The sequence below is a fragment of the Polypterus senegalus genome, chromosome 7, assembly GCF_016835505.1.
Source record: "Polypterus senegalus isolate Bchr_013 chromosome 7, ASM1683550v1, whole genome shotgun sequence".
NCBI classification, from domain to species: domain Eukaryota; kingdom Metazoa; phylum Chordata; class Cladistia; order Polypteriformes; family Polypteridae; genus Polypterus; species Polypterus senegalus.
The window spans coordinates 146,795,504-146,810,856 of NC_053160.1; the positions used below are offsets into that span (position 1 = coordinate 146,795,504).

Sequence of the window (15,353 nt, forward strand, 5' to 3'; positions counted from 1 at the left end):
GCTACCTTAATTTTAAACACAATACATCTATAAACTAAATTTTAACACAAATTTGTTTCATTTTTCACTAGGTGAAAAATACAAGTTTTGAAAATATACAGTGCCTTCAGAAAGGAGAAGTTGCAGAATAACAGCATGAAGTAAGTGTGGGATGGGATGAAGATTATCACTGGCTGCAGTTCAAAGCGGAGTGCCACCATTGAGAGAGACGTGGAGAGAGCAAACCAGATGAACAACTTCTTCAACAGGTTTGACCACCCTAACCCACTCTCACCTTGGTGTACTGCACCCTCCACCCATCCTTCTGCTGATACCAGCATAGGAGAGTTTCCCCCAACCCACAATTACAGCAGCACAGGTAAGCAGAGAGCTGAGGAGACTTTGTGCCAGCAAAGCAGCGGGTCCAAATGGAGTATCGCCACGACTGCTGAAGGCCTGTGCTTTGGAGCTGGGGAGTCCTCTACAGCGCATCTTCAACCTAAGCCTGTAACAGGGGAGAGTCCCGAGGCTTTGGAAAACATCTTGCATCACCCCAGTCCCAAAGGTATCACGTCCTAGTGAGCTGAACGACTTCCAGCCTGTCGCTCTGACATCACATGTGATGAAGACCATGGAGCAGATGCTGCTTCACCACCTGAGGCCACAGGTCCGCCACACCCTCGACCCGCTGCAGTTCGCATACCAGGAGAAGGTGGGAGCAGAGGATGCCATTATCTATATGCTACACGATCCCTCTCCCACTTGGACAGAGGCAGTGGTGCAGTAAGAATTATGTTCCTGGACTTCTCTAGTGCCTTCAACACCATTCAACCTCTGCTCCTCAGGGACAAGCTGACAGAGATGGGAGTAGATTCATACCTGGTAGCATGGATCATGGACTCTCTTACAGACAGACCTCAGTATATGTGTCTCGGGACCTGCAGGTCTGACATTGTGGTCAGCAACACAGGAGCGCAGCAAGGGACTGTACTTTTTCCGGTCCTGTTCAGCCTATATACATCGGGCTTCCAATACAACTCTGAGTCCTGCCACGTGCAAAAGTTTGCAGACGACACTGCTATCGTGAGCTGCATCAGGAGTGGGCAGGAGGAGGAGTATAAGAAACTAATCAAGGACTTTGTTAAATGGTGCAACTCAAACCACCTACAACTGAACACCAGCAAAACCAAGGAGCTGGGGGTGGATTTTAGGACGCCCAGGCCCCTCATGGACCCCGTGATCATCAGAGGTGAATGTGTGCAGACCTATAAATACCTGGGAGTACAGCTAAATGATAAATTGGACTGGACTGCCAATACTGATGCTCTGTGCAAGAAAGGAAAGAGCCAACTATACTTCCTTAGAAGGCTGGCATCCTTCAACATCTGCAATAAGAGGCTGTAGATGTTCTATCAGACGGCTGAGGTGAGTGTCCTCTTCTATGCGGTGGTATGCTAGGGAGGCAGCATAAAGAGGTATGATGCCTCACGCTTGGACAAACTGGTGAGGAAGGCAGGCACTATTGTAGGCACGGAGATGGACAGTTTGACATCCGTGGCAGAGCGACAGACACTGAGCTGACTCCTGTCAATAATGGAAAATCGACTGCATCCACTGAACAGGATCATCTCCAGACAGAGGAGCAGCTTCAGCGACAGACTGCTGTCACTGTTCTGCTCCACTGACAGAGTGAGGAGATCATTCCTCCCCCAGACTATGTGACTCTTCAATTCCACCCGGTGGGGGTAAACGTTAATATTATACAAAAATGTCTGTCTGTTATACCTTTATTGTTATCACTCTTTAACTTAATATTGTTCTTTATCAGTATGCTGCTGCTGGAGTATGTGAATTTCCCCTTGGGATTAATAATCTATCTATCTATCTTATCTACTATTCTTCTGGAGCCTGGAATTGAACTTAATCAAACATCTCTTATCGAGACCTGGAAAAAGCAATCTCCATCCAACCAGACAGGATGTGCCGAGAAGAATAACAGAAAATCCCCAAATCCAGTTGCTTGTTGCATCATCATACCCAAGAATACTAGGCCGTAATCAATGCCAAAGATGCTTCAGCAAAGTACCGAGTAAAGAATCTGAATACTTGTGGCAATGTGATGTTTCAGGTTTTATTTTTAACAGTACAATACAGTTCCTAAAATCTTGTTTTCACTTTGTTATTCTGAGCAAGTATTGTTTGATGAGGGGAAAAATTAAACGATTTTAGCTTAAGGTTGGAACATAACGAAATTGGCTGAAAAGTGGTCTCTAAATACTTTCTGAAGGCAATGTATTGTAATAGACAGCCAGGAACCCTGCCCAGAGGAAGGAGGAACTGGGAGAGAGGCACTTCTTTTTCCTGGGTACTCGACCAGTCCTTGATCCCTGGGGTACAGCACTTCCAGGACACCAGGAAGTGCTGACAGACCAGGGATGGCTTATGCCCAGAGTGCTTCTGGGTGCAAGGGCAGCACTCCCGCCACACTGGGGAGTGCATCGTCAGGTACCTGGAGCACATCTGGGACAAGATAAAAGGGGCCGCCAAACTTCAAGCACGGGGCTAGAGTTGGGAGCTGGAGCAGGACGAAGCTCCAGAGACAGGAGTGGAGGCAGCCAGAAGAACCAAGGACTGCATACTTGTAAATATTGTAAATAGAGGTTGCTGAATTAACGTGAGTGTTTTGGACACTACATTGTCGTGTCTGTCTGTGGCCGGGCTATCTTTTACAGTATATAGTAATTAATCTATTCAGTGATTTAAATATTCCAGAAGACTTCAAAACTTGCTTATTCAGCTTTATCCTTCATCTGATTATGCATAAAGTTGTTTCATTTACAAAATTTACATTCAAAATTAAAATTAACTCTTTTTATTTCTGCATATTGTGATTAAGAATCTGATAAAATTTATCTTGGGTTCATACCTGTCTTTCCTTTTGATGAAAAAAATATTTTTTTCTTAGAGCAACACTTCTTGAAGACACTATTATTAAACTGATTTGACCTAACTGAACTTTTTTTTGCAGATAAACATAACAGTATTTCCATTTCACTTTACAATCCCTTAAAACAATAGCCAAACAAAATTTCCTTTGTCTCTTAGTGCAAAAACACGAACTTTACTGCCAGAACAGAAAGCATGCTGAAAATGAACTGTTATTTCGGCAGTTATTTCAAGTATGACTAGTATTAAAAACAGAGGGAAGATGTTTATTTCAAAGAATAAATGGAACATATATTGACACAGCCGTTGTCTTATGTTTGCATTAACTAAATTATTCAAAGGGATTTCATTTAAAAACTAATGAACCTAATACACTTAAGAGTGGTAAATCAAAGCATGCTCACATTATTTAGTCCAACTGTTACAAAATTATCATAATATATTCTATAAAAAATTTTCTATTGTCAAATCTAGCAAAAGAAATAAAGGTTTTTATTTTGATTGAAACAAAACAGAGTAAAATTACATTCACTTGAAACACTCCTTACAACAGAGCTATACAGCTAGCAGCCCCCACATCATACATTTTTTTCTTAATGGTGGAAGAAATACCTTTGATTTTCCCAGTCACATCTGTAAACTAAAACCCACTGTATCATCAACTTATGACAAAAATAACACATGTACATTTGCAGCCAATGCTGATTTATGGGTGGTTGAGAAGAGAAATAATTTGCGCATTTCTTTTAATAGAAAAGAAACATGGCCAAAATATTCCTTTGCAAAAACAAAATGCATTTTTATACTTGATTTGTTCAGTAATATGTGAATAATGTACTGCAAATTGATTGCCTTTAAACTACTATCTTAAACTTTACATTAAATGTTTTAATTATTTTACATTTTTAAATACTTTTTTTTTAATTCCTTAAAAATGCACAAAATACTGAGATACTCACGGATCTCCAGTGGCAAGCAACAGGAGGTATCTGGATGGAATATGGTCAGAAGCAAAAACAGTACTTGCAAATTTTGTAGCTACTTGTCGAACTTGAACCTCTGGCTATTGAAAAAGAAAACATTATTTTCTCAGGTAACAGATATTACTATACTTAGACGACCACTTTCTAATTTGTATTTAAGCAGGGTAATAAAAAGAAAATATTATTTAAGTTGACCCTGAAATACAAATTCTTTCACTTTGAAAGGTTTCTGATGGAATCCCATTTCAGCGGTCCAGAACTACATCTCTAGCTGTGTGTACCCTTCTCTTTCCACAGTTGCCAAAAATACCATATTGTCGGCTCCTCCCAAACAATTCATTCTGCAGATTCACAAGGGGTTATCCTGCTTCACAAAGGCCTACTATACAACCAAACTCAAACTCAGGCCCAAAAACCTCACAGAGTGCTACAGCAGTAATCCAATCCACAATGAGAAGTGCAGCATGTATTGACAGCAGTGACTCGCCATGGTGTGCTCCACTGCCCATGAAACTTTATAACATCATCTGCCCTTTGGACCAGTATATAATATGGCAAATAAAAACAAAGTGAGCGTTTTTTTCACTTTACATGAGGGTTTATGTAATTATTATATATAATTATTAAATAAATACCATATGGGTGATAAATTGCAGTAGCCATCTCATACATAAAGACTCCTGTTTTCAAATCATGGCCTAAGCAATCCTTGAGTGAAGTAGGCACATTCAACCCATGTCCAATTTACCTTTATCTATACAAAAATGTGTGGGTTCGATTAACTGCCACTTCTAAATACTCATTGGTACAGCAAAGCTATTGTGAGTGTATGTGCATGAGCACTTTGGTCTACTATTATCACATCTAGAATTGGCTCCAGCTTCATATCTGATATTGTTGCCATTGGCTCTTGAACCACAAGATCCTTTTCTTGAATAAACATACTGTGAAAATGAATGGATAAATAAAACACAGTATATTCTAATATAATCAGGGAGTAAAAATATATTCATTAAAAAAATGAGCAAAAATATTTTTACTCTCTGATTATATTAAAACAGATATTTTTTATTTGTTTTTGTTAGCTCGCTGTTAACATATGGTGATCAGTTCAAAATGACTCACTATATGATATTTACAGTATAGAGCACTTGTGCTTTTTGTTTTTACTTTAATCAAAAAACAGTTTAAGCTAAATTATTCAAATAAGCAACTTACTTGTCCATTGAATAATGTACAGTCATATGAAAAAGTTTAAGAACCCCTCTTAATTCTTTGGATTTTTGTTTATCATTGGCTGAGCTTTCAAAGCAGCAACTTCCTTTTAATATATGACATGCCTTAGGAAACAGTAGTATTTCAGCAGTGACATTAAGTTTATTGGATTAACAGAAAATATGCAATATGCATCAAAACAAAATTAGACAGGTGCATAAATTTGGGCACCCAAACAGAGATATTACATCAATACTTAGTTGAGTCTCCTTTTGTTTTTTTTTTTATTATTATAATCATTCCATACAAATCAATCAATCTTTACAAAAAGTAGGATTGAGAACAAGTCGACCCCCCACCCCTGAGAGAAACAGCATGGCCAACGGAGTAAAACTTAAGGCTTGTAAGCATACCTAAATTGATAAGTTTGATAAGCCAATAGAGATCAATGGAAAAGAAAAAGAAATACAGAAATAATTGCTTCCTCTGTGCTTTAAGAGCTTATTCTAAAATATTACTGATTAGATCCTGCCATGTTTTGAAAACAATCTGTACAGATCCTCTAAATGAGTATTTGATTTTTTCCAATATCAAATTGTATAAAACATCAGTTTCCCACTGACTTAAAAGAGGAGAGTTAGGATTCTTCCAGTTTAGCACAAAAAGTTTGCGTGCCAACAGTGTAGTGAATGCAATCACAATTTGTTTGTCCTTCTCCACTTTAAACCCATCTGCAAGAACCCCAAACACAGCTGTTAAGGGTTAGGAGGGATTGTGAGTCCAAGGCTGTCTGAAAGGTAATTAAACATTTTGGCCCAGAATGATGTTAATTTGGTGCAGGCCCAAAACATGTGACCCAGTGAGGCTGGGACTTGATTGCAGCATTCGCAGGTTGGATCATGCCCTGGAAACATTTTGGAGAGATTTAGGCAAGACAGATGTGCTCGCTATATAATTTTGAGCTGAATAATTGTATGCTTTGTGCATATGGAGGTCGAGTGAATTCTCTGCATTGCTACTTTCCATTCCTTTTCTGATATATTGATTGAGAGGTCTTTTTCCCAGTGTCCTCTTAGATCTTTAAAAGGGAGGGACTGTAAAATTGTTTTATATATTGCAGAGATGGTGTCTGACTCCTTGAAATTGAGCAATATTTTTTCCAGCATGAATGAGGGTGCAAGATGAGGAAAATCGGGCAGGTTCTGTTTAACAAAATTCCTAATTTAAAGATAGTGAAAGAAATGTGTAGCTGGAATATTAAATTTGGAATATAATTGTTCATAGGATGCAAAGATGCTGTCTATATAAAGATCTCTAAGCAAGTTAATCCCACATATTCCACATATTAAAAACTGCACGTTTGCGAAGGTTGAAAGAAGTGGTTCTCTTGCCGAGGTGCCACAGATAAAAGCTTCTCCATCTTAAAATGCTTTCTACATTGGTTCCATATTCTGAGTGAGTGAAGCACAACTGGGTTATTAGTATATTGCCGATAGCTTGCATTTATCGGGGCACAGAGCAGGAAATATAAAGAAGTGCTGCAGGATTTTACTTCTATTGCGGACCAGGCCTGTGTATGTTCATCTATTTGTGTCCAGGTTTTTATAGCTTGTATGTTTGCTGCCCAGTAATAAAACTGAAAGTTAGGTAAAGCCATGCCAGCCTCCTTTTGTAAACACAACAGCCTCTAGATGCCTCCTTTAGCCTTTGATGAGTGTCTGGATTGTGGATGGTAGGTATTTTTGACCATTCTTCCATACAAAATCTCTCCAATTAAGTTAAATTTGAAGGCTGCTGAGCATGGACAGCATGCTTCAAATCATCCCATAGATTTTCGATGACATTCAAGTCAAGGGACTATTCCAGAACATTGCACTTCTCCCTCTGATTGAATTCCTTTGTACATTTCGAACTGTGTTTTGGGTCACTGTCTTGCTGGAATATCCAAACCCTGCGCAACTTCAACTTTGTGACTGATGCTTGAACATTATCCTGAAGAATTTGTTGATAATTGGTTGAATTCATCCGACACTCGACTTTCACAAGGGCTCCAGTCCCTGAACTATCCACACAGCATGATGGAACCTCCACCGAATTTGACAGTAGGTAGCAGGTGTTTTTCTTGGAATGTGGTGTTCTTTTTCCACCATGGAAAGAGCTTTTTGTTATGACCAAATAATTTTTTTCTCATTAATCCAAAGCACTTTGTTCCAAAATTAATCTGGCTTATCTAAATGAGCATTTGCATACAACTACTTTGTTTGTGGCGTAAGCGAAGAAAGGTCTTCTTTCTCATCACCCTGCCATATAGATGTTCTTTGTGCAAATTGCGCTGAACTGTAGAATGATGTATAGATACACCATCTGCATTAAAATGTTCTTGCAGGTTTTTGGAAGTGATCTGTAGGTTGTCTGTAACCATTCTCACAATCCTGTGTATATGCTGCTCCTGTATTTTTCTTGGCCTGCCAGACCTGGATTTAACAGCAACTGTGCATGTGGCCTTCAATTTCCTGATTACATTCCTTACAGTTGAAACTGACAGTTTAAACCTCCGAGATAGCTTTTTATAGCCTTCCCCCTAAACCATGATACTGAACAATCTTTGTTTTCAAATCTTTTGAGAGTGAGGGAAGCACAACTTGCCACTGACCACCTTAAACACCTTTTCTCATGATTGGAAACACCTGTCTATGAAATTCAAGGCTTAATGAGTTAATCCAACCAATTTGGTGTTGCAAGTAATCAGTATCGAGCAGTTACATGCATTCAAATCAGCAAAATTACAAGGGTACCCAAACTTTTGCACAGGCAGTTTTTCACATTTTATTTAATTTCATAAAACTAAATACTGCTTCACTAAAAATCTTTGTTCAGAAAACACCCCAGTACTCAGATGTTCCTAGATAATGAAAGACATACAACTGTTATCTCTTTTATTGAAAGCAGTGTAAATTATTATGCAGGCTGAGAGGGGTTCACAAACTTTTTCATATGACTGTATTTTTCTTTGACATTAATCTAAGGTAAGTGCCCTTTATTAAAACACATTTGAACTTTAATAATAACAGAAGTGGTTTTAGGCTTGCAGAACTAAATTAGATTAACAATAAAAAAACAAAAACTTGCTTATTTTAGTCTTTGTATTTAAATCCAATAACATTACTACACTCCAAAATTCATTTGACAAATTATAAACACTACCACATATTTTCATATACAGAGGCATAGAGATCTATAGATAACAAACAGTCTTTGTAAAGTCTGTCAAAAATTCTGACTCTTTTTTTAGTTTGATTCTCAGCAAATGGAATATCCACAATATGGCTGTCAATTAGCCAAAATTAGGGTTTGTATAGTCATAATAAAAATAATTACTAAGATACATTTAAAACCAGGTCATAAAGATGCAATTTTTAATGGGTACTATGTTATGTGATCAAAGAAAAGAACCAGTCACACACAAAAAAAATGCAGATAAAAATCACTTATGCTTGCTCAAATGTGTGTTATGTTAAATATAAACAAATACTAATCAAATAAGACAGAAAAATGAGCCACAGGGCAACTGATTAGGTGTGTAGTTGAGATTTGACACTTATCCCCACAAGACAACAGTTGAGTACTGTGGACTGAAGCAGGCAAACAATGAATAATATACAGGACTAAACTTGACTCTGTTTCCTTTTAAAACTCTTTTACAGATACAGCAAAAATATACTACTGACCAGCTTTATACTCTGAGCGTTACATGACTTTTTATATTTAGCATTATTATTTTCTCTTTTCTTTCAGAGTGTTTGCAGGGGCCTCATGTATAATGCTTTATGTAGAATTCACACTAAAACATAGTGTATGGACAAAAACAGAAATGTGCGTACACACAAAAAAATGCAGATGCATAAAACTGTGCGTATGCCAAGTTTCATGCACTTCCCATTTACAAATCCAAATCAATGAGAATTTTAACTCACATGCATGTGTCTACAGCCCCACCCTGACTACTCCTAGAATTTTGCATATTTCAATATGCAAATCAATATAAATCGCCACCTCCATTCAGTGTTTTGTTAAAAGAAGAATTTCTGTGAATGTGAACTGGAGGTCCTACTCAGTGAAGTGGAGGCAAGGATTACTATATGGTGGCTTAGGCAGTTGTATCTATACTAATAAAAGGCAAAGCCCTCTCTGACTCACTCACTCACTGACTGACTCACTCATCACTAATTCTCCAACTTCCCGTGTAGGTAGAAGGCTGAAATTTGGCAGGCTCATTCCCTACAGCTTACTTACAAAAGCTGGGCAGGTTTCATTGGTCATAACTGGAACCTATTTTTTGTCTATATACTGTAATAGACTGCAGCGCGATGGCCGTGGAAGGCAGAGTTGTGTGTCACACCATCACACCTCCCATGTAATCTGATTGTGAACGCAGTAAGTAGAAAACAAGGAGGTGCTCCAAATAGCGCTGAAGAAAACATGCATTATACAATTGAGAAGGCAGCGAAACAATAAGAAGCGAGCGAGTGACGCATACAAGCATATTCATAAATGCAGCTACTGCGGAAACAAAGCACAGTGTAAACCGTAAGTTTAAATTAAGTTTATAGACAGGCTGCTGCTGGCGTTTGTCATGCACAGTGACGCATACAAGCATATTCATGAGTGCAGCTACTTCGGAAACAAAGCACGGTGTAAACCGTAAGTTTAAATTAAGTTCATAGACAGGCTGCCGCTGGTGTTTGTCATGCCCACTACTAATACGATATTTGTGGGATACAAGTTTAATGAGAGGACGCAGGATATAAACAAGAGTTTTGATCACTTTGTAACTAAGTTAAAATTGCTGGTGAAGGACTGTGCTTATGCAAATTCCAAGAGACTGTGTTTGTGGGGGGGATTGACGTCATCATCTCCCCTCCCATTCACCTCATTTCATTCACTTCATTTCGCTCTGAGCTGAGCTCCGTAGCTAACGCGGTCTTGCAGAAGCAACTTTGTGATGCTGCAACCAAATACTCACAGAAAAATCCATAAATTAATACACACACTGTCTCTAGGGTTTCTCCACACTCTGAATCCTCCAGGCACTACTGAGCATAATCTAATTTTGAGGGTTGGGACACCACTAATACTACTGAAAACCTTACAGCCACCGAGACTTTGTAATGGCACGACACTTCAGGTCACGTGTCTGCAAAAGAATCTAATTGAGGCAACTATTTTTACTGGCAGTTGCTCAGGGGAGAGAGTTTGTATTCCTTGCATCCCCATTATACTCTCTGATCTCCCATTTCAATTCAAATGCCTCCAATTTCCAGTAAGGCTCTGCTTCGCGATGACAATTAATAAGTCTAAGGGACAGACCCTACAAAAGGTTACATTGACAATCATGTTACATTATTTTTAAAATGTTTCCTTTTCTTAGCATAAGCACAGCTGAGAAGCTTCGATGCATGTGCTCCATAACGCGTTAAAAAAATAACGTATTTAATCACACTTTGCATTCCAAGCAAAAGGGGGACTTTTGTCAATGCATGATTTCCTGGTACATCGATTACATTGATGCACACATCAGAGCTACAAAAATGGAAGAGTCTGAAGAAAGCGCATTGCTAGGACTGATCGGAGGCAAATTTCATTTCAAAAGACTACCCGACGGAAGCCTTGATAAAAGCGTGGTTTTGTTTGCATACCACCAAAGCATTTCAACCTTACGGTACCATCTAAATACAAAACATGTTACGCACTCGCACTAGCAGTGCGAGTTTGAGTACCAACAAAAGGTGTCGGCAGCCCAAACCTGATGAAATGACTGGCTTCAGGACCAAAATTAGTAAGTCAACATCGGTCGAACATACAAATTCTCTCGCAAAATGGATTGCTTTGGACTGTAGACCACTAACAGTGGTGGAAGATAGGGGGTTAGAAAATGTGCTACAGTTAGCGTCAGGTGATCCAACTTACCTACTACCGTGCTGAAAGACTATTTCAAGTAAAATTCAACAGCTTTAGGACACTGAAAAGCAAGCAAATTTAGATGCATTACAGAAATCAGACTTTGTGGCTCTTACTGGGGATCATTGGACTTCTGTGACCGTTAGTAATTTTACTTACATCTAATTACAAAATGTTCAATGATCACACTCTTTTAGCCTAATGTACAATAATTTTGGCTAAGGTTACTCAGAGTTTAAAGGTCAAGCTGGTCAAATTACCTTTTATGTTTCTGCCTTGTTTTTTTAAGAAGAAAAACTGCACTTTATGTTGAAATTTTTCTCATTATTTAAAGACAATACCATTCTGAACATGTACTTAAAGTACTAAGAATACCACTTTATTTTTAAATCTGCCCAATTTTAGCCAGGGATGATATTTTTGTTTCTGTTTTAAATTGAAATGCAGTTTAAAATTTTTTTTCAGTAATTAAAAGAGCTTGAGTTTACAATATTCATGTCCATGTCTATTATTTGATTCTGTCACCCACTAAAACCCTTTTACATTAAAAAAAACCTTTGCGCTTTGGGGCAAATTTACTTGTGCGATTACATGCAACTACTCAAGATTAATTAATTACAAAGCCTCTAATTAATTAGATTATTTTTTTTAATCGAGTCCCACCCCTAATATATATTTATATATATATATATATATTTATATATATATATATATATATATATATATATATATATATATATATATATATATATATATATATATATATATATATATATATATATGCCAGCAACACTCATGACAATGACAAAACAATTACATTGTCAATCATGTTACGTTATTATTAAAATGTTTCCTTTTCTTTTTCATTACTTCTTTAACACACTACTTCTCCGCTGAGAAGCGCGGGTATTGTGCTAGTATGAAATAAAAGGAAATTAATGGAATGTCATGGAGTAGCAGAGAAAGTCAAAAGTTCAAGTTCAGAAAGTCATACAGTGCCCATAACAAAACAGAAGTGGTCTGATATCAAAGTCAACATGAAAAGGTGAGTGTCTTTATGGAAATGTATTAGGAACACAGAGAAGAAAAAAAGGAACACAGTGAAGAAAGAAAAAGCCAGTGTCGAGATTAAAGTCAATATTCCAAATTTCCATTTTAATCTCGTAGTTTATTTTGTCATTAAAGTAGAACATCGTAAACCTCATTTTAAAATCGATGTTTAATTTACACGAGTTTCTCAAACCCCATCATAACATAAGTAGCACATTAAATACTTCATATTCTAAGTGATCTCCAACTCCTCCTGTTAATTGTTGTGTGCTTCTTAAATGGGCTTTCTCTTATATCGGTAGGAGCACGCAAGCAGTGATCGCCACACAGAATACATTACATTCATGATATTACAGCGTTCTGGAAATTTTAGAATACTTACATGTATACTTCATGTCATTTTCATGATGAAATGCATTAAAACATGTTTTAAACATGGGGGCATGGTGGTACAGAAGCAGCAATAAGCTAGCACCCCATCCTGGGATTTTTCCTGCCTACTGCAAGATGCCTGCTGGGACGCGCATGACCCTGGATAGAATCATTTATTGCAGCAGTACTGTGTCTGTCAAAAGTACCAACCTCCAATTCCTGTCATTCCATTTTCTTTCTCTACATAACCATTCACCACACAATAAGTGTCTGTAATAAATGTAAAATCAGCTGTAAGCTTTTAAAAATTGAAAAATGCTCATTATCCATGTTTAATTATTCCATCCATCCAGGTTCACACCAGTACCAGCAAGCATAGAGCACAAGGCAGGAACAATACCAGGATGGGGTGCCAGCTCATCACCACCGCCGTTCCACCATGCTCCCACATGTTTAATTATTAACAGTATACATTATTTACATTTAAGTTAATTTATCTGTAAAATGTAGTATACATACTTTAATGCATTTCATCATAAAAATTATAAAGTATACATCACTAACAGAGCACAGCTCCAACATAACTAAATCGACTTAGAAGCCAGTCAATCATCTATAAATGCATGCTCTCTTCTATTGAATTAAATTTAATTCCTTCATTGTCATTGTATGGTACAATGAGACTTCTATATGCAACTCCCTCCAAAAACTAATTTTCCTGTAAAATGATAAAAAAGGTGATAAAAAACAATGCAAAATAAGCAATATGAAAGTACAAGCACAATATACATGTACATATAGTGCAGATAAATGGTTTATAAAGTGGCTCAGGTTGTGCAATACTAGTTGAGTGCAAGTTTACAGTGAGGTAATTGTAATCGTAAGTACAAACAGGAGGCATGTGATGGACTTATTGAGTCATTTTATAGCTCTTGGGATGAAACTGTTTCTCAGCCTCAGGATCCCTGCAGGAAAGGCGCTGAAGCGTCTTCCAGATGAGAGAAGTTCAAATAGACTGTGGCAGGGGTGACTGGAATCCATGCAGATTCTGGTGGCTTTCCTGAGGCAGCATCTGCTATAAATGTCCTCTAGGGCTGGAAGCTATAGCCTGATAATTCTCTGAGCTCTCAACACAGTGCGCTGTACAGCTTTCAGAATAGCTGCTGTTCAGATGTGATACCACAGATGCAATGGGTTAAAATATTCTCAGTGGCACAATTTGAGTAATACAAAGCTAAAGCAGCTATGATATTTGGAATAGTTTGGCCACTCTGTGCACTATTATATTGTTACAGAATGATTACAATTCAAGTTCCTAAATTTGTAAACAATATGCTATTAATTTTGACGTATTTGATAAATCCTGCATCATGGATGCTAATCTAAAAAACAATGTGAAGCTGCATAGAAACAGTAGCACTACTTTGAAGCTCAGTGCCACCCGTTTACAAAATCAAGCAGAAAAGTGCATACATATGTTGTGAGGCTGCAGTGAAAAAGTGTGTATAGCTTTACATCTAGATTTAATATGTCTATAACTGTGTATGAAAACAGGCGTACACGATATTTTTGTCTGTATGCACTATGTATACATGAGGCCCCAGATCACTAAGAGCTTAAGAATCATGTACTGTTGCTTAAAAGATGAATGTGAAGATTCATACACTTAAAAACACAGCCTTTCACAAAAGTAGGTTTCTGAGTGCATACAAAGTGACATGATCAAACAGAAAGTGGAGCTAGGATTACTTTGTACTGTCTGTAATGCACATACTACAGTAAACCCAGATAAAAGGACTCATTTGATTTTTCAAACACAGTATTTTGATAGGTATATTAGTTTTTACTTTTGGAGGTAAGTAGCAGCATGACTGTCCATTTCTCTTTTAGAAACTAAATGAAGTGACTGAATGTGTTTAATGTTGTATTATTATGGTATTTCTTACACATTAATAATATGTAATTCATTTTGTGAATGGCTTTATTTGTAGCAGCTTAGAAAAGGTATGTAAGCATTAGTTTGAGTGTTTACCAGTAAACTATTATCCATCCATCCATTTTTCCAACCCGCTATATCCTAACTTCAGGGTCACAGGGGTCTGCTGGAGCCAATCCCAGCCAACACAAGGTGCAAAGCATATTAACAAAAAATACCGAGCAATTTTAATCATATAAACATAAGAAGCGTAGTAAGCACATCAGTAGTAGTAGTGGACATGGCTTGATACTTTGCAGTGTGAGATGCTAATTCAATGCTACAGGTAGAAGCAGTCGGTAACATAATGAGGTATGTGACTAAACTACACTCAATTTCTCTCTTTCCTCCCCTTTACAGTTGTACAAAAATGTAATACAGCTGACCTGAAAATATTTATGTTAAATTATGCCTCAATGTTTTAAGACTAGAATTACCAGAGCCTACGAAAAAACTCATAGATCCGGCCAACCTTAAATCCCATCGCACCTCTCCGTCTGTGTCTTTTGTCCTGTAAATGTGCTGATAAAGACAAGCAGCAAATCAGCCTGCTATTCCATCCCCCCAACACCTTAGAACATGCACAACGTTCTCCCAGCTCATGCCTTGATTATCTTGGAGTGAAGTGCTGGAGTTTTAGAGTGGAAATAAATTGTTAAAACAGAACTGTTTTTCATATTTTAGTAGTAAATGACAAAATGTTGGCATAAACTATATAATGTGTGAAGCCTGAAGTCGAAAGATCAAATAAACACTTTCACAAAAGGCTCAAGGATAAGACAACAGCTTCCATGGCATAGCGGTAAGATTTGCTGACTTGTAATCAAGAGTCCCCGGTTCCATCCCAACTGCCTCCTATATTTGCCATTTTCAGT

The 15,353-nt window shown here is 37.6% G+C and overlaps 1 protein-coding gene across 2 annotated transcripts in view; it reads right to left on the minus strand.

The window, feature by feature from the left end:
• ecpas (Ecm29 proteasome adaptor and scaffold) overlaps positions 1 to 15,353 on the minus strand; it is a 144,806-nt gene that overhangs the window by 54,379 nt on the left and 75,074 nt on the right. For both annotated transcript variants that reach the window (XM_039759395.1, XM_039759394.1), the window contains exon 15: positions 3,885 to 3,988. In XM_039759395.1, coding sequence (XP_039615329.1) covers positions 3,885 to 3,988 — 104 coding nt within the window. The remainder of the gene's footprint in view (positions 1 to 3,884; positions 3,989 to 15,353) is intronic.